Genomic DNA, 19,795 nt, shown 5'->3' on the forward strand with positions numbered 1-19,795 from the left:
TAAAATGCTATCTGTGTGGCTTGCATTCAAAGTTCAGGGTAATTTAGTCAAATCAGACTTCTACATTAATACCATGTAAATAAACAGACAATCGTTAGATGAAGATGACTGTCCCTTGCAATCAATGAAAGCTACTATTTGTAATTGTGCTTTGTCTGTTAGAACCAAGAGGAAAGGGAGGGGGGGGTGTAGGGAATTGAAAAAGATGGGGAAAGACTATACAATCATGGCTATACTAATAAGCATCGCATTGACTTATATGGCGGGATTTCCTTCATCATCCATCCTTTTTCTGTAATCAGTGGGGTCATGCATGAGCTGAAGCCTATCCCAGCTGACTTTGGACTGGTTGCCAGTCGTATACTGGGCGGTGTTCCTTAATAGTGACGTTATCCTACTGCTTCATAAACATACACCAATCTTGTCAGTGTCTCGATTGCCCAAGTACACATTCTGCACTAGTTTGAACACGTTGCATTTACAATGCAGTGCATTTTCTGCTCCCGCACCAGCATTTTTTACCAGATGTATTGTTTGTTCTTTGCCAGGATAATGGAAAATCTTGTGGCAGGGTGACAAATTTGGAATTTCAAGCTCACTATTTTGTTGTTAAGGTCCACTTGCACAGGGGAAAAGTGGTCTGGTTACCAGTGGGAAGTTCATCAAGTATGGACTAAAGAGACTGGATCAAAATGGTACCGCTAGCACCGAGCCAAGGCTCCTTTGCATGTATGTTTTACCCGGGGTGTGGCTGTTTTAAAAAAAAAGGAGCACATCATGCCAATTCTAGCCTCCCTGCACTGGTTGCCCGTTTGTTTTAGAAGTGATTTAAAAATTGTATTGTTTATTTTTTAGGCGTTGAATGGACTGGTCCCTTAACACATATTGGACTGCATTACCCCAATTCACAAGCTGTCCTGCTCGGTTTTCTATGATTTTGACTAAGGCATACAGAATATTGTGTTCTTAGGCTATATAGAAAAAATGTTGGAAATGTCTAAACAACAATGCCACAACATAAACAAAACAAAAATGGTTGTTTTAATGAGTATACGTATATATTTTTCATGCTCTCAAACATGCTCTCTTCTATTGTGGAGTTGCATCATCACCTCCTTGTGAAAATCTGTTTGGCATGTGAGGGTATTTAGAAGCAATACTATCGTCCCTAATGGCTGGGGAGGAGAAAAAAAAATGCCTTGAGAACATTGCTGTAGTTCTATTTCATTTTGGTTTGCACTATATTTCTAAAATAAAATCTTTACTATTTGTTTTGCATTGTAAAAAAATAAAAACATGGACAGCAACACCAATTTTGACACTTCAGTGTACAGTATTAGTGATTTATCAATGAATAATACTTCTATTCCACGTCACTGCAACAAACTCTTTTATTTTCAAGAGTAGTCATTTTTGCTTTTACTCCAGCAATATTCATCATACACAGAACTGAAGAGATGTTTTTATTTAATCCAATTGTGACTCTAGTGTACAATAGTGTAATAGTTGGAAAATAGCTCCTCTCCGGCTGTTAGGTCTCTGAGTGAAATGACCACCACGCAGCGAAGAGGTCTCTGTGAGTGTGGGCTGTAGTTGACATTGGGAAGATACTGGCGAAGCTCTACGGGAAACGCATCCGGAACATCATACTCCTGGTAACACACATTGGCAGGACACTCGTTGGAGCAGTTGTTGACATACTGGCCCACTGCAAGTGGGTTCTGCGGATTGACCGTGAGCCAACTGGTGTCGCTCATCACAAAAGGGCCCAGTCGGTCCCGGCCGCTGCATGACTTGAACACCATTTTGGAAATACCTTTGTCATTTCCATCAACCAAGACACCATCGAGGCATCGGAATACAAATGGGTTTTTGATGGACTGTAGAAGAATAGGCTCATAAACTTGGTAAACGGTGCCAGGGTACATGGCAACAGTAGCTCCTTTGGGTACCACCCCCTTGGTCACAAACACCCCTGTTCCTGCAAAGGGCAGAGTGCTCGGCTTCCGGTCAATACAGAAACCAAATGACTGGAACATGGCATCGTGTGCACAAAGTTCATTGTCACTGGTTACCTGTCCGTGAAAATGACCCTTCTTGGCCACACGATGGTGAACTCCATGACTGTAGAGGACACCGAAGAGCTGCCGCAGGCTCCGTGACACTTCTTCATCTGGGACCAACTTGTCCTCAGAGCGCTCTTTCACTTGTCGAAGGGTTTTCTCATTTTTAGAAATGTTTAGTGCAATCCAAGGCACAAATCGGTGTCGGTAGGATTTCCATTTGATCTGCAACCTCTCCAGTACATTTCTAAACATTCAGAGGGAAGTGCGAACACTCGTACTTGGAGGAATTGATTCTTTCCAGCAATGATTTAGTCACTTCCGGCAAAATGTTTCATAATAAAAACACAATTGCAACTTATTATTGGTAGCCTGACTTTTTAATGAGGAAAAAATCAGAACGTATATGTACTGTTAATCATTATTTTCTGTGGAAAATAATAAAACCGTATATGATGCACTGTTTAGTGTTTACAAACAATTAAAAAATGGATATGTATTTTATTTTGAAAAGCATAGTTGAAACCGGAACCCCTTTTGTTTCTGTAACAACTTTACACGCGTTAGCCAGCTGGATGGGAGGAAAAGGAGTCGGGCAAAGACAAACATGGTAAGAAATGTTACTTTTTGTTCAAGTACGGTGCTGTAAACATAACAAATTATGGCATCGCAATCTGTTCAGTCCATAAAGCGTCTTAATCACTATAAGCTGCCCTTATGAGTCACAAATAAACGTAGCATGTACGTTAGCATGCGCTAACCAGCGCAAGGTAATGAGGCCAACTCGTCCATTTAGCTAGCAAAGCTGCAAGGTTTGATGCCAAGTGATCATCATAATTACACACCCACAGCAATGACAACAATGTCAACCTGGTAAGGTGTAGCCTTCTCACGCGAATGATCATTTCCTTGTAATCAGTTGGTCACGGCTGTCAACAGTGTTCTAGCGTTTGATTAGTCTTCGTGCTGTAGTGTTGTTGATGCTAGCTTAGGCTCTCCATGGTATTAAGTTAGGCTAGTTCGCTTCATACTTATGGCCGCTGGGATTTGTTTATTTGATTATAGAGCATCGTTATGTCCGACTGGCGCAGCTGTTTCTCATATAGTGTTGCTTTGCCCTTTTTGCAGAACAAGCTGAAGTCCTCACAGAAGGATAAAATTCGTCAGTTCATGATTTTCACGCAATCCAACGAGAAGACCGCACTGGCCTGTTTGTCGCAACATGACTGGAAGCTAGATGTTGCTACTGACAAGTATTTCCAAAATCCAGCTTTAGACAAGAAGAAGCTCGAACATCTGTACAGCAGATATAGAGGTATGGAAGGATCTACAGTAGTAGTGTGTCGCGAGATCAAAACGAGATTTCTTCTTCAGAAAAAAAAGTAGTGAAAATGAATATATTCATATATTTCCTTTGCATATTAAAGAGGTATTATCATAAAAACAGTAGGGGAACTTGTTGGCTCCAGAGTAAGCATCATTATTTTACAGTAGGTTTAATGCTGCCCATTCCAATACCTCTATCATCAATACATCCATAAGTGAGCTTGACCAATAACAATCGCATGGACTACATTTTTCTATTTATTCATGATAAATATGCTATTGGCCTATATAATAGACATAATTAGTAAAAAGACAGCAATAGGCACTTGAAAGTTACTGCAGATGTAATAGCCACTTCCCCATGGGACAAAAACTAGCTCCAAACTAACCACATTTCTTGTTTGTTGTAAAGACAAAATGTCATTGGTAAAAAGTGTTGATACATGAGTTACCACCTTTACTAAGTACATATTTACAATAGACCTCTACACCGCTATGTACATCTGTGCAATACTTTGTTTTTTCTTTATATTCAGTATAGTTATTCCAGACTCCATTCACTGTGCAATATCTGATCAACCTCCACGTGCAATATTAAGGCTCTAAATGCAATATATTAAGTTCTATGTGTAGTATTTCTATAATGCCTCATATTAACTCACCAGCCATGGTCATATATCTCATCTCGTTTCATATTATCTGCATACTGTATTTGTATATGACTGGGTAAAACTGTTCATTTTGTTAATACTTGGGTTGTTTATATTGTTTATTTTTCTATATTGTGTATTTTGTACTGCTTAACTGATTCTGTACTCTTGCTGCTGTGCAATACAAATTTCCCCACTGAGGGATGAATAAAGGCATATCTTAATCTTAATTTCTATTCCTTTAATGGCGCAGCAGGCTTGCTTAAATAATTGGTATACATCTGTTTCATCTTTTCCTTTCAGATCCTCACGATGACAACAAGATCGGCATTGACGGGATTCAGCAGTTTTGTGACGACCTTGGTTTAGACCCAGCCAGTATAAGTGTTCTCCTCATAGCTTGGAAGTTCAGGGCTGCGACGCAATGCGAGTTCTCCAAACAGGAGTTCATGGACGGCATGGCAGAGCAGGGGTGAGAATGAATGAATGAATGATACTGTATGTTTATTCCACGTGTGAACCTTGTGCCATTGTGGTGCACGCACGTCAGTTGTCTCATGAATTTGTTTTTGTGCTTTCCGCAGATGTGACAGTATAGACAAGCTAAAAGCTCAACTACCCAAGATGGAACAAGAGTTAAAAGACCACGGGAGATTTAAGGACTTCTACCAGTTTACATTTAATTTTGCAAAAAATCCTGGCCAGAAAGGTTTGGGTAAGAAATAAATATGTCTATAAAAAACAAAGACAAACTGATAAAAATAATTTTGTCCATTTAATCTGTTTTCTAAATTTCCCTTTTAGATTTAGAAATGGCTATTGCATACTGGAATTTAGTATTGGCTGGAAGATTCAAGTTCCTCAACCTCTGGAACACATTTTTAGTTGTAAGTTTACACTGTATGTTCTTTCAGTATGCTGTTTATGGGGGAATTTAGTAGGAAATCATACTTGGGCCGTAGATTACATCAGGCAGCGTGCATGTGACTGCGCTTAAGTCAGCTTTGTAACATGCAAATCTGCACGGCAACGCCAAGGTTCCACTGTACTCTAAATTCCTACTAATTTCTCACCAGCATCCATTCTTACAAGTGGCTTGGATTTTGACTTTGTGGTTTGTATTGCAGGAGCACCACAAAAGGTCAATTCCCAAGGACACATGGAACCTGCTGCTAGACTTCAGCACAATGATCACAGATGACATGTCCAATTATGATGAGGAAGGTTGGTGCTTTGTTGCTGTGTTACCAAGTATAAGTGTTGGCCTGTCACGATAACAAATCTTGCTGGATAATTGTCCTACAAATTATTGTCAATAATCGATATTGACAACATTTTCTGAGACAATTTTGTCATTTATTATAGCATAATGATGAGAGTATTTAACAATAGCCACGTTTACATGGACCCAAATATTCCAATTCCATTTGGGTTATTTGCTCAAACGGAAAGAATCTAACCTTTGTATACATCTCATTCCGAAAGAAAAGTGCCAACCTGAACGAATATATAATCGGATTCACAGGGGTGGAATATTCCTTTCCCCAATCCGATTGAGGTATCTTGTACCCGCTCAATCGGAAAGTTGTCAGACTGCGTTCTTCTTCGTGGTGTTTTTCTTCTTCTGTTGTTTATTGGCGGTTGGCAAGCAGCTTTCGTGTGCATTAGCGCCATCTGTGGAACAGAATCTAAACCCTTCTATACACCATTCACAAGTTCAGTTTTATTAAAAAAAGAAAATACATATCTATATAAAGCATGTGCCGAACTTAATTATAAAATATTAGCAAGATTGAACTTTATCTTTTCCTGTTCCCGGGTGTGTTCTTTCAGCGAATGCTCAGATATGACGTAACACGCAGCTCCAGACGTTCGATTTAAAAAAAATGGAGTCGAGCAATCGGCACTGGACTGCTGTGGAAAGTTTGATTCAAACTAAATTTCAAGACTGGACGAAGGGAAAAACTGGCAATACGGAGTTATTCCAACAAGTGAAAGAAAAACTTGAGGAAGTCGGTATCACGTGATGTTGGCGTTTACGCTTTACTGCGCATGCGAGAGAAAAACTCATGTAAACGTGGCTATTGTAATTGGAATGTCTAGAAATTTTAAATCAATTCACTTAACTCGGATATACAGATCAATAATTGCTGTGGCATGAACGTTCTCTCAGGCAGTTAGCACGGTGTTGAACATTTCTAACATTTCCATTTTGCATTTCTTTTGCAACGTAGCGAGCGACACTATCTGTCAGCACGCACTATTCTGCGCTGTCCCGTTGACTGTCGGAACAAAGGCTCCTAGTTGGGTAAAATGGACTGGATGGTTGTGTTCGAGGTGCTCATCCAAGCTGGTCATTCGTATTATCCTTCCTCCTCCTCACTACTTTTGAAGAAATGCGACTTTATCGGCCCATTGCTGTTAGCGGTTTGTTTGATTATTTGTTTGTTTATTTGGTTTGAAAGACAAATATTGGCATTCGTTTGCTTGCTCACAAGGCTAACGTGCTGCTAGTGTATCCACTCATGAGTAACGGCACCTCCATGTTCTGGGACAAAGAGGCTGAACGACCATGTTCATTCCACTATAGCACCAAAGCGCACAGACAGATACAAAGTGAAAACACGAATGCACAAGTCAATTTAACGAAGCCGGCAAAATGATCAACATTGTTTTTATTTGTTGTGCCATTAATCGGTTTATTATCGTGACAAGCCTAACAAGTGTACTTTTTCCCCATGAAATAGATGATGCGTGCCAACCTCACATCGTCACAGTTGTATATTTTCCCTCCCATCAGGAGCGTGGCCTGTACTCATCGATGACTTTGTGGAGTTTGCACGGCCGCACATCGGGACCAAAAGTACTGCAGTTTAATGAGCACCACTCAAACAGCCACACAAACAACAAAAAGAACACATGGACCACACTGAGCTGACAACTGTGTTGCCTTTTCAACCCTCAGGACTGAAATATTTTACACAGCAGAGACTTTATATATACATGTGTGTGCGTGTGCGTGTGTGTGAGGGTGTTTGTGTATGTACAATACATATATAAAAAAAAAAATGCATATCACTTTGTCGGTCAACTTGTGGTGGTTTGATGCTATTAACGACAGTATTGGGCTTTTTTGTGGGTGCTGAAGCCAAGCACAAAAAGGCACTGTGTCGGTTTGTGGAGGTGTTGGGCTCTGCTCGAAAAGTCAACACACACACACACACATGTAAACATTCTTTAATATTCATTTTTAATTTGACTTTTGAATGCATTCTGATTTGGTTTTATGAATGATACATCTGTGTGACTTGTCGGTATCAATATAAATATTGATTGCAGTTTTTTTTTTGTTTCTTTAAACATAAAATAAATGTTTCAATTTGCTATCTTTAATGCTGCCAGCCATGTGTGCTTAAATAGAGGCTGTTCTCAGCACCTTGTGCGTCCTGAACAAGCTTAAGGCTTGTATGACTTCATATTTCAATGGAAAGTGATTTAGAAACATTACAGTATCTTTGACAGATACACTTGAGATCTGATATAATATGACAATAATGGTGTATTCCTAACTATTGTATTAATTTAGCTAAAATAAGTGCATTTGTTTTAAACTGTATGTTATTGTTGTCATGTAGTTTTAGCGGCGCAGAGCCATTACTATATACTGACGCATTCTCAAAATACAATTAAAACAAAAAACAGTTTTTCAAGAATAAATACAAAATATTAGAACTGTAAAATATTAAAAGGTCATTTATTTTTAGAGACAAATGTAAAGTAAAGTTGCAATTTTAGGACAATTAGTTATAATACGAGAAGTCTGGATATTATGAGAACAACGACATCGTGTTAGAAGAAGAACAAGTTGAAATATTTGTAAAAATACAAGAAAAAATTAGGAGCAACAAAGCGAAATAATAAGCTTTCTCACCGATAGCACAAAGCTGCAATGGAGGCAGTTTTTTTCTTTTAAATATAATAAACATATATGCATATCAACATGGTTTGGTGTAAAAAAAATACCCGTGTGTTTGATTTCTGAGGACCCTATTTGCATGCCTAACAAATTCCAAGTATAAAAAACTTAGTATAAAGTATAAATTCCCTTAAAATAAAAAATCCTGCAAATAAAGAGTAATGAATTATAAATACAGCAATAAACATCATTAAAAAACCTTTTTTAAAAAAAACATCATTTTTAAAAAAACATCATTAAAAGTTTTACACATAACTATAATTTACATTTACACTATGCAATAGTAGTGTCCACAATGACGTTTAGATTAATTATATTAAACCTATATAAAATATATAACAATAAATACACTTATTTGGTACCATAATTTATATTACTATTAACTCGGAATTGCTTTGTTTAATAGAACTTTTAATATGCTTACTTTGAAGTTGAGTTTTTTTTTTGCTTGCCAGCCGGCTCTGACTGTTGAGCAATTTTATTTTTAAGGGACTGTAACATAGAACCTTACCAAAAAAAAGACATCCAAGTCTTCCATTCAAAAAAAATAAATCAAAAGAATCTATTATGTTCCATCCAACTGTCCCCCTGTGGTTGCCAGGTGACAAGGGATGCACTTCCCTGAAGCAAGGGCAGGCGTGGCCTTCTGGTGTCATAAAGGTTCCCCCAAATGTCTAGCACTGTCGCCTTTCAAATGATGCAGCCCCTCTGACGACATCATTAAAGTGACTGACTTGACTGGAAGAACCACTGATGTCACACCATCATTCAGGTTTGGATGTGATCAGTCACTCGAATCTAATAACACTGTGTTTACATTAGCTGGAAAATGGCGCTTTATGCAGCCAGAATTTTATCCGACATGGGCTGGGAGAAACATTACGACCTCCCGGTCCTCAACGCTGAAAACCAGGCTTTGATAAAAGAGGTGAGACGTGATTAATTCACATTAACGTTTGGTTTGTGTTGAAAAGAAATAGCAGATGTATCTCCAAGGTTCAATATCTAACATTAATAAATTGTGTTGGGAATCTGATTTTACAGATTTGCCAGATAAAGACGGTGATCTCGCAGCTGAAAAACAAATCAGACAGTCATAAAGAAAGAAAGCAATTAGGAAACGACTGCCTGAAAAATGTTAAAAAGGAGCTGGACGTCACACAGGTGGGTTTGTTATTATTTTATGTACAACATTATTAGTGATTATTATTGTTGTTCCATTTGACACCATTTGGTAGTACAGTAATCCCTTGTTTAACATGGGAAATTGGTTCCAGACCCAAATTCTAAATGTACTTTTACCATTATTAGAGCCCTCTAGACATGAGATAACATCCCTATTGTCACCTTTACACTCCTATTACCCAATACATTAGATATAATCAATGAAAATAGCTATTTAAGACGTTAATGCAACTTGTGCTTGTTGCGTTACGGATGTGTGGAGGATAATAAGTAACGTTGGGGTGCTTGGTGCTTGTCTCCCCAAACATTTACTGACACCTACTGACCAATGTAGAATACTACATTCACAATTTGAACAGGAAACTACTTAAATTTTTATATTTTTTATACTTTTATTGCTTTGTTTCTTGTTTTTAATATTTTAATATCTATTTTACTATTTCATTTCTTAAATGATCTTTTAGTTTACTTTTAATTTTTTACTTTTTAATTTTACTAGTCTGTGCAGCACTGGAAACTTTGTTTATAAAATATGCTATATAAATAAAGTGGATTGGATTAGATAAATGTAAGGGTTGACAGGTATGACTATTGAGTAGCAAACAGCATCTTCTAATGGGAGTGTGTGGACTATCTATGTATGTAAAGGCTTTGTGCAGGGCCAAAGACAGAGAAGCCGAGTCCGAGAAAAACCTCACCGCCATTGCAGAGAGGGAAACAGGTCGCCTGGTGCAGGAAAATGCTAAGATGGAAATGGATATTCAACAGTTGGCCGACAGGAAAGATTACTTCGAGGTGTCCAGCAATTACAGTTTGTTTACATTTATTTTAGCACCACATTAAAAAGATAACAATGAACCCATGCTTGTATCCTCATTCAGAAACACATCCTCAAGGCTAAACAAAAGCTTGAGCAATTTCGGGTCCAAATGCACTGGGACCAGCAGGCCTTGAATTCTTTTTTGGAGGAGTCGACACGAAAAGATGACGACATGATGGCCTTAATTAAGTATTCACAGCAAGATGAAATGAGAATTAAGGTAATAATAAATCTAGCTTTTCATAACGATAACAATCATGTATTTGATAGATGAGTAATATTCTTCGATGTTCACTTGTCACTTTGTACGACTTGGCAGTAGTGGTTAAGGCGTGGTGGCATGGGCGTGATGCCATGAAAACCAATAATAGTTGTTCTGATACAACCTGCTTGCGGACAAGTGTTGCAGCATGCTTCTCATATGAATTCATTCTCTCATCTCTCGTCATGCAGTCACTCACCATGGCTATCGAGAGGATGACGTTAGAGACCAAGAAAAGACGCAAAGCGCTTGACAAGGAAATGACAGAGACTCTGTCTGCGCAGGTGATGCTTAAAAACATACACACAAGCATCTGTGTGTGTATTTTCTTCCTCCCACATCCCCATATCATGCCTGTTGGCATGAATATGTGACGTGAGTATGACTGATTGTTTGTCCTAATGAGGACAATGAAAGAGTGAATGAAAGTCAATTGTGACACAAAAAAGTCTAAAAACATGGTACTCTATCACCAACAGAATTTGAGACTATTTCTGAAAATGTGTGATTGTAGGGCTGCAGGGCGGATAAGTGGTTAGCACGCAGGCCTCACAGCTAGGAGACTCGAGTTCAGTGCCAACCTCGGCCATCTCTGTGTGGAGTTTGCATGTTCTCCCCGTGCATGCGTGGGTTTTCTCCGGGTACTCCGGTTTCCTCCCACATTCCAAAAACATGCTAGGTTAATTGGCGACTCCAAATTGTCCATAGGTATGAATGTGAGTGTGAATGGTTGTTTGTCTATATGTGCCCTGTGATTGGCTGGCTGTGATTGGCCCGAAGACAGCTGGGATAGGCTCCAGCACCCCTGCGACTCTCATGAGGATATGCAGTAGAAAATGAATGAATGTGTGATTGTACAAAAATGATTGCAAGGATGAAAAACATGGTGATAACCATAGAACAGGAAATAGAACGGGTTGTGAAATATGTTTTTGGGCTTTAGTACAATACACTTCATTATCCATTTGTCCCTCATTTATCACAGTTAATTGGTTTCAGACCTCTGTGATTGGCTGGCCACCAGTCCAGGGTGTACCTCACCTCTCGCCCGAAGACAGCTGGGATAGGCTCCAGCACCCCCGTGACCCTCGTTAGGATAAGTGGTAGAAAATGAATGAATTAATGAATGGTTTCAGACCTAACAGCGATAAGTGAATCTCCGCAAAGTAAGATGAAATATCAAGTCATCCGCTAACAAAGACGTATTTGTTTTTTTTCCGACCCAAACACCCAATCCCAAAGATGTATTTTTTGTATGTTTTTGTGGAAAACTGATATTTTGCTGAAACTTACCTAAGTTCTACTGCTGATTACTAAAGAACAGAAATCTTTTTTGCTGATGTAAGATCTTTGGTTTGGTATACATCATGTCTATATAACCCGATAACAAAATATTCTGTGTGCCTTGAAAAATCAGTCAAAATCATCAAAAATGGCTGTTACTGAGAGGGATGTCTTATGGAATTATCTGTCCCATAACACCATAAAAATGTAATATGGGTCCATATCGGTATCTGTTTTCTTCCCAATAATGAAAACCAATGTATGTGCTGTATTTCCTGTGTGCAAATCATCACTTTGTCTGTAAACAACTATGGGTGGCTAATAACGCTTATTCCTTACTAAAGTTATGTCTGTGGTGTTTCCTTCAGATGTTAAACTTGTAGTTATTCCTTCAATACTTCCAATTCCCAAGGCAAAAGCCACTGATCGGGAAATCACAGTGCATATCCCACAGGATAACCAACCCTTTTCTATCGTCCAAGACTTGTGTAGTTCCTTGAGCCATGCTTGGCCATACATTTAGGAACAGAAGCTAATTGCTGATGCTGTGTCCATTAGCTTCACAACGGATATATTAATATTGTTTTGCTTTATTTTGTTTAAATTTCCCATTTTGACTCAATAACGTACTTTGGAAACTGACTTATTTAGTGACCTAAACCAAGAAAAGTGTCACTACTTTTGTTCCGATCCCAGATTGCTTTAGACAAAACAACAGAGAACTTGCAGCAGGCTCACCTGGAGACCGAGCAGATCATCCACCAGTGGGAAAACACCATCCAACAGATGAAGCAAAGAGATGCTGATATACATCAGTGTGCTCTGGTAGGTACGCATGTTGACAGTCTTACCCGAGACAATGTGAACGCAACACCTCGTCCTTCCCATCATTCTAGAAACTGGCACAGACCAACCAGATCATCCGGGAAAGGAATGACACCATTACAGAAATGAAGCACCTCCAGGACTCTCAGGTGAAGGACAACAAGGAGAAAGAGAAAAAGTTAACTTCGACCAATCAACAGGCTGCAAAACTGCGACTGGAATTGAAGGAGCAGGAGAAGATCTACGTCGAGATGAAAGATGAGGTCAGAATCTTAATAGACTAAATCTTAATATCAAATCAGCAACAAGATAAGATGTTTCACACCCATGTGGGGAAAGAGCCAATTAGAAAGATAAGGGTATAGCAAGTGCAAGTATCAGCTTGAAGTGTGACGCATGTCTCCTCTAGGGGGCGCCAGAGGACTTACAGGAAGGCACAACATAATTTTTTCAAATTAGAATTTAATTATTTTTTTCCTGTTTTTTTCGCCTAAATATTTAAACTTTCTTCTTAAATAATAGTCATACATTTTCATGTTATAATATTATGACTTTTTCCTGTAATATTTTGACTTCATTCCCATAATTGTATAGTTTTTTTCCCCGATCTAATTTCATAATGTTACACCTTTAAAATATTTTTTTTTCTGAAATATTTTAACTCACTGCTACTATAATGAGATTAATTTACCTCGTAATATTATGAGTTTATTCTCATAAAATGGCCATTTTTATTCTTGTTACAATACAACTTTTTTCTCTTCATATTTGGATTTTATTATTGTAAAATTACAGCTGTTTTTTTCAGCTTGGTTCATGTAAAGGTTTTTCTTGGAATTATATAAAATGATTATAATATTTTGACTTTATTCTAAAATATTCTAAAAAAAAGATTTTTTCCCACATTTTCCAAAAATTACATTTTTTTGTGTTTGATAATATTACAACTTAAAAAATGTCTTCAATATTTCCACTTTATGCTGCTAAAACAAAGCTTTTCCCATAATATTACACTGTTGTAATAAAAGTTAAAATTTTCATAAAATTACAACTTTTTTCTCTTAATATTTTGACTTAATTATTGTAAAATTATTTTCCGTTATAAGAGTTGATGATTCCTAAACTAATCTCGTATGTTGTCATCATGTGTCTGCAGTTGAAAAGTTGCAAAGCCCTACTGGATAGAACAACTGGCAGCATGCAGGCAATGAGGGCCAATATATCCAGGCATAAGGAGGAAATTGAGAGCAACGATGTCAAGTCGGTCAAATTTAACAGCATGTTATATATAAAAGCCATTGCAGGGCTTGAGTGAAAAATGAAGTCTGTGTGTACTTCAGACTGATTCAGACCGGTGCCCAAAATGATGTTCTTGAGGGGAAGCTAAAAGCTGTGACACAAAACGCCCTGAGTGAGAAGGAGAGAGCTGCACAGATGGAGAACTACCTCAAGGAAGAGGAGCAGCTCATCAAGGTGAGGAGTTGTGTACTATTTTATTGCTAAAGTGGTAGTATTAGTCATAAAAACATGTCTTTGTGTGAAATTGTGAAATGTGAAAAAACTGTGGAGGAATTTTGGCCCTCTCATCTTTGCAGAATTGTTGTCATTCAGCCACATTGGAGGCTTTTCCAGCATGAAGTACCTTTTTAAGGTCATGTCACAACATCTCAATAGGATTCAGGACTTTGACTAGGCCACTCCAAAGTCTTCATTTGGTTTTTCTTCAGCCATTCAGAGGTGGACTTGCTGGTGTGTTTTGGATCATTGTCCTGCTGAAGAACCCAAGTTGGTTTCAGCTTGAGGTCACCAACAGATGGCCGGACATTCTCCTTCAGGATTTTTTGGTTGACAGTAGGATTCATGGTTCCATTTATCACAGCAGGTCTTCCAGGTCCTGAAGCAGCAAAACAGCCCCAGACCATCACACTACCACCACCATATTTTACTGTTGGTATGATGTTCTTTTTCTGTGGTGTTACTTTTACACCACATGTAATGGGACACACACTTTGCAGAAAGTCCTACTTTTGTCTCGTCAGACGACTGAGTATTTCCCCAAAGGTCTTGCAGATCATCAAGATGTTTTCTGGTAAAATTGAGATGAGTCTTAATGTTCTTGTTCTCCAATGTTCTCCAGCAGTGGTTTTCATTTTGGAACTCTGTCATGCAGGCTGTTATTGTCCAGTGTCTTCTTTATGGTGGAGTCATGAACACTGACCTTAACTCTTTGGATGTTGTTGTGGGGTCTTTTGTGACCTCTTGGATGGGTCATCCGTATGTTTTTGGGGTCATTTTGGTTGGCCGGCCACTCTTGAGAAGGTTCACCAATATTCCTTGTTTCTGCCATTTGTGGATAATGGCTCTCTTTGTGGTTTGCTGGAGTCCCAAAGTTTTATAAAAGGCTTCATAATCACACTGACAGATTCATTAATCTCACTCAGGACCATTCTGGTTTGGATTTTTTATATTTTCATTTTCATTTTATAAAAAAGTTTGGTCTAAAACTGCATGTTGTGTTCAGTTGTGTTGTCATTGACTAACATTTACATTTATTTGATGATGATCTCAAAACAAAAATCAGTCGTATATCATATCTCTTGGTAGTCGTGTTCACTTGACTATCTGTGCACCAGGAGCTGGACTACCAACTACGTGACCGGAGCAAGGAGATTGTCCGTTGTAAACAACACGTGGAGGACTGCAAGAAGAAGGAGAAGAATTATATTGCCCATATTCTAAGGTGCACATCTACAATAAACGCATTGGAGTGCGAGATGAGGAAACAGGAGGAGTACTTGGTCAAACAGATGATGATCATGAATGAAAAGGTAAGTGGAGCTTCAATGAAGTCCAGCTGGAACTTCCCCCGGCGCTACCTTCACCTTCTCACAAATACTTTCCTGCATTAGGACTCCATGTTAATCATTTTAGATAAAAAGCTAGCACGACTGCAAGGTGTTGTTGGTGATTCCGATGAAAAGATAGAGATGGAAATAAAGATCACAGAGCTCAAACAAACCCTGGAGGAGAAGAAGAAGGCGTCCAGCAAGATGGTCGCCAAAATCAAGGAGTCCGAGGTCGGACATTGAGCAGTGTTGCACATCAATCTTCACATCTTACCGGATGTTTTTGTCTTTTGTGACAGGAGGACATTCACTATTTGAGGAAAGAGAGGGAGGATTCGCACGCTCAGAAGGAAGAGCTGTGCAACAAAGTGACAGAACAGAAGCTGATCAATAGTAATATTGAACGAGAGCTGAAGAAACTTGTGATCAAGAAACAGGTACCGTGTTCATGCTGTGGCTGCTTTTTCATATGCAGTCCGTCTATTGTGCTTTTTAAAATAAATATGCTGTATTTAATTGTTGGGTGATGTTCCCCTATTTCATGTATATTACCATACCATGTGTTGTCGCCGCTCGTCAGGAGCACATCGTGGAGCAAAACATGTCCAAGTTGGAGGTGAAGCGAAAAAGGGATCTTCTGTTCAACAAAGCCAACAACGTGGTGTCTTTGGAGAAAAGACAACTCAACGTGAAGAAAGCCATCCACGAGAGGCAAGAGGAGATCAGAGTCTACATACAAATGCTCAACCAGCAGCTGAGGACCACCGAGCAGGAACGACAGAGAATAAGGTAGAAAATGAAAATGCGTTTTTTAATTAGTTTTATTAAATTTAATTTTACAGTATTGTCATTTTTTAAACTAAATAAGACATCCAACTTACAAATCGTGTTGCCAGTTTGTGTGTCAAAAGTTGAAATACTTAGAAATACTTAAAGCAACTGGCGGCCGGATTCAAACGTTTGGTGGGCCGCATGTGGCCCCCAGGCCGTCGTTTGCCCACCTTTGTCTTAAGAGGACAACGAACCTGTCAACCCTCATGGGCATGCAATTTCTACTTGAACTGTTATTTTCCTTAGCATGGAACTGAACACAAAGTTGTCCAAGATGGAGGCCACCAAGAAACATTATGAGGTTGTGACTTTTTCAATGGCAACTTTTGATGAAGATGATGAGGATGCGGTGAAGTCTCAAGCTCACTACATTGCCAAGGTAAGAATACCACTCTCCGAGCTACTTTTAAAAAGTTCTACCTTGAAAATATTTTTATAAGTAAAAAAAAAACTTGCACCTTTAAAGTAGGATTCCTTCTTTATAAATTGAATGTTTATATAATTAGAGCATAGGATACCTGTTTATGACCTTCTACGTAAATATGATTTTTAACATTATTAGAGATCTCTAGACATAAAAATAACACCCCTACAATCACACGTACATTGGTTTTAACCAATATAGAAGACATTCATTCATTCATTTTTTACCACTTATCCTCACAAGGGTTGCGGGCGGGGTTGCTGGAGCCTATCCCAGCTGTCTTCAGGCGAGAGGCAGGGTACACCCTGGACTGTTCGCCAGCCAATTAAAGGGCACATATAGACAAACAACCATTCACACTCACATTCATACCTATGGACAATTTGGAGTCGCCAATTAACCTAGCATGTTTTTGGAATGTGGGAGGAAACCACCGCAGAGGGGGAACATGCAAACTCTGAGGGTGGAATTGAACTTGGGTCTCCTAGCTGTGAGGCCTGCGCGTGAACCAACTCATCCGCCAAGCAGCCTATAGGAGACATAATAATATAAAATAAGACATAACATATAGCATTGGGAGCATTGGGAGTAATATATCATATTACTGACACCTAGTGATCACCTAGTGATACTACATATTACTACACAGCCTATAGTTTGGTTCACGTGATACTTAGCACACCCTTGTATAGTAATAATGCTAGTACATTATGAGTACACATACGTGCACACAGTTCTTACACATAACTACTAACCTGTGAAAAATACTGCATACTCTTATGTGTTTAAAAATGCTTATATTTTAGATAATGTATGATATATTATATGTAGTGTGTACCAACTGCTGTAGTACACTCTTTTTCCTCTAGGCTGCGCTAGAGAAAGCAGAACTCAAGCAGCAGGGAGAGTGTCTAAGTGCCCAAATTCGCAAGGCTGAGAGGGAAAATAAAGCCCTGGAGAACACAACCATGTTGTTCAACATGAGCAATTCTGGATTTCAGATGTCAGTCATGAAAGCAAAGGAAGCCAGTATGAGTATTATTATTTTTTGTTTTTGTCTACTCGATTCATGAAAACATGAACTGTAAAGCAAGTTTAAAATATAACCCAACATTAGATTTTCATTTCTACGTCAGCTCCAGATTATCAGGAGAAGTTCCAGCTTGAAGAGCAGCTTCAGGTGGTCGAGGAGACGCTGAAGTCCAAAAGGCATCAAGTTGAAAAGCTTCATGGGGACCTACAGGTTCATAATGTTCACAAATGTTAACACAAAACACATTTTAAAGTCATTTATTATAGTTTTGCATGCAGCAAATAATTATAAATGATAAATGAATTGACAACTAAATATTTAACATCACTTTTATCAAGTTTTGAAGAGAAGATTTTGCTTGCAGGACAATCTTCTATTTTTTAACGGTTTGATTTTGGACTTGTACTTGTCATAAGCTGAAATAGCTTTGTTTTTTCTGGTTCACTTTAAGAAAGAAAAAAAAAGAAGAAAGTATGATAAAATAAGGTTTAGTGCCTTGCTCAAGGACACTTCACAGTTCACATCCACGCCGCCATCATCCTAAAGGAGTCCATGTTTCTTCTTTCTGTGAACTTCAGGAAATGAACCATGCCTTGAAGAATCAGCTAACGGCTAGACAGAATCTGGAACAGGAAGTGAGGGAAATCATCCAATTCAATGGTTCCATCAGTGACATGCTGGTTGCTGCCACCAAGTTTAAACCCCACCTCAAAGCTGTGCTGGAGCAACACTTTCAGCAGGTTTTAACCACATTTGTTACAACAGAGTCCTAAATAGGATAAATAGAAGGACTTCCTGATGTTCTAAATGTTTATCCATCCATGTGCTCCTTTCAGGCCGGTCTGCCTTTTCCATCTTCCACCATCAGCGCCCATCGAAAGTCCAACTTGGCCATCAACGTTGTCTCTCTCAGGTCAAAAAAACTTTAATACCTTCATTCATTCATAATACCATTCATTCATTTTCTATTGCTTTTCCTCACAAGGGTCGTGGGGGGTGCTGGAGCCAATCCCAGGCTGTTTTTGGGTGAAAAGCGGGGTACACCCTGGACTGGTCGCCAGCCAATCACAGGGCACATATAGACAAACAACCATTCACACTCACATTCATACCTATGGACAATTTGGAGTCACCAATTAGCCTGGCATTCCTAGGAATGCTACCGGAGTGCAACCGGAGAACATGGATGTACAGGGAGAAAACTTTTTAACATGCAATTTTACATTCAAAACGCAATGCCACAAACACTCGCCATGCCAAACAATATGGTTCTTACTGTTGATGAGGGACGTCAGCTTCTAACTTCGACTTCTTTTGTTATTTCAATAGTGGTCCTCACCCTCTTTGGAGTGTTGCTGTCAATCACAACCTTATTTAGATTCATAGAGGCTTATTCAGAGTTTGTCACATTGATTGATTGCACTGACAGAAGTCATCAACGCCGGGGGGTCCATTGTTTGGCCACTTGATTCCAGATACCTTCCATGTATATGACTTTAAGGCTGCCGTAGCAAAGTGGGAACTAAGTCTAGGCTACGTAAACAAACTAAGCACAAATACAACAGTTTGCATGCAAATCAGGTGCCTGAATGTAAACCAATACAATTTTGGATGTTAACCAAAAAACCTGCTAACCAAGGCAGATGTTAACCAAGATACGACTGTATTTCATTTCTACATGTTGTGTATACAACATGTGAATGGATTCTTCCTTCTACTGCAGGTGTCCTACAATGTCAACCACCACCCACGCACCATCTGAGCAGGAGGAGGCCCCATTGAAGACTGTGATTGTGGGCCTGGATCTAGACTAAGTCTTTCTGATTCTATCATGACCTTCTGATGCATTGAAGATGTTGGTATCTACTCCTGATTGTCCTTGAGACTTCTAGACTCATTTCACAGTTATAGAATAAAATAATAATAAGTTTTCATTTTGGAACCAGACCATCACACTACCACCACCATATTTTACTGTTAGTATGATGTTCTTTTTCCCAGTGTCTTTCTTATAGTGGAGTCAACACTCTTGGGGTCGTTTTGGTTGACCGGCCACTCCTGGGGAGGTCACCACTGGTCAGTGTTTTTGCCTTTTGTGTATAATGGCTCTCACTGTAGTTAGCTGGAGTCCCAAAGCTTAAGAAGTTGCTTTCAGTGGGGAGGCAACAGGGGTGGCAATCACTTTTTCATACAGGTACATGTAGGTTTGGATAGTTTTTCTCCCTTTAATAATAAAAAGTTTCATTTAAAAACTGTGTTTTGTGTTCTGT

General features: G+C 38.9%; 3 protein-coding genes across 4 annotated transcripts; 2 read left to right on the forward strand and 1 right to left on the reverse strand.

The window, feature by feature from the left end:
- Window positions 1-1,395: 1,395 nt before the first annotated feature.
- On the reverse strand, window positions 1,396-2,358 carry setd9 (SET domain containing 9). Of its 2 annotated transcripts, XM_058068172.2 has the most exons (2): window positions 2,076-2,213; window positions 1,396-1,981 (listed from the first exon to the last, which is right to left on the reverse strand). In XM_058068172.2, exon 2 carries the CDS (start codon window positions 1,926-1,928, stop codon window positions 1,485-1,487), a length of 444 nt encoding a protein of 147 aa, XP_057924155.2. In that variant the 5' UTR covers window positions 1,929-1,981; window positions 2,076-2,213; the 3' UTR covers window positions 1,396-1,484. The 2 variants fall into 2 exon arrangements, with proteins under 2 accessions (XP_057924155.2, XP_057924154.2); XM_058068171.2 differs by having other exon boundaries at window positions 1,396-2,358.
- Window positions 2,359-2,603: 245 nt separating this feature from the next.
- On the forward strand, window positions 2,604-7,563 carry dcun1d1 (DCN1, defective in cullin neddylation 1, domain containing 1 (S. cerevisiae)). The gene is made up of 7 exons (XM_058068173.2): window positions 2,604-2,673; window positions 3,192-3,378; window positions 4,343-4,511; window positions 4,624-4,754; window positions 4,844-4,926; window positions 5,167-5,263; window positions 6,840-7,563. Exons 1-7 carry the CDS (start codon window positions 2,671-2,673, stop codon window positions 6,914-6,916), a joined length of 747 nt encoding a protein of 248 aa, XP_057924156.1. The 5' UTR covers window positions 2,604-2,670; the 3' UTR covers window positions 6,917-7,563.
- Window positions 7,564-8,387: 824 nt separating this feature from the next.
- LOC131125814 (coiled-coil domain-containing protein 39-like) lies at window positions 8,388-19,731 on the forward strand. The gene is made up of 19 exons (XM_058067698.2): window positions 8,388-8,943; window positions 9,060-9,179; window positions 9,849-9,995; window positions 10,082-10,240; window positions 10,474-10,566; window positions 12,263-12,391; window positions 12,463-12,654; window positions 13,548-13,651; window positions 13,732-13,864; window positions 15,025-15,219; window positions 15,301-15,468; window positions 15,537-15,674; window positions 15,818-16,026; window positions 16,315-16,447; window positions 17,362-17,521; window positions 17,629-17,735; window positions 18,104-18,265; window positions 18,362-18,438; window positions 19,249-19,731. Exons 1-19 carry the CDS (start codon window positions 8,845-8,847, stop codon window positions 19,337-19,339), a joined length of 2,616 nt encoding a protein of 871 aa, XP_057923681.2. The 5' UTR covers window positions 8,388-8,844; the 3' UTR covers window positions 19,340-19,731.
- The last annotated feature ends 64 nt before the right edge of the window (window positions 19,732-19,795 follow it).

The sequence above is a fragment of the Doryrhamphus excisus genome, linkage group LG6 (genome assembly GCF_037039965.1).
Source record: "Doryrhamphus excisus strain RoL-2023G ecotype Guam linkage group LG6, RoL_Dexc_Guam_v1.1, whole genome shotgun sequence".
Lineage (NCBI taxonomy): Eukaryota > Metazoa > Chordata > Actinopteri > Syngnathiformes > Syngnathidae > Doryrhamphus > Doryrhamphus excisus.

Excerpts from the sequence above, each read along its gene's own strand:
- setd9 (XM_058068171.2), bottom strand. The coding sequence starts at position 2,318 with ATGTTTAGAAATGTACTGGAGAGGTTGCAGATCAAATGGAAATCCTAC.
- dcun1d1 (XM_058068173.2), top strand. Across the intron at positions 4,512-4,623 it reads GACGGCATGGCAGAGCAGGG|ATGTGACAGTATAGACAAGC; the intron begins GTGAGAATGAAT and ends TGCTTTCCGCAG. Across the intron at positions 4,755-4,843 it reads TCCTGGCCAGAAAGGTTTGG|ATTTAGAAATGGCTATTGCA; the intron begins GTAAGAAATAAA and ends TTTCCCTTTTAG.
- LOC131125814 (XM_058067698.2), top strand. The coding sequence starts at position 8,845 with ATGGCGCTTTATGCAGCCAGAATTTTATCCGACATGGGCTGGGAGAAA. Across the intron at positions 15,220-15,300 it reads TGATGATCATGAATGAAAAG|GACTCCATGTTAATCATTTT; the intron begins GTAAGTGGAGCT and ends TTCCTGCATTAG. Across the intron at positions 15,469-15,536 it reads CCAAAATCAAGGAGTCCGAG|GAGGACATTCACTATTTGAG; the intron begins GTCGGACATTGA and ends CTTTTGTGACAG.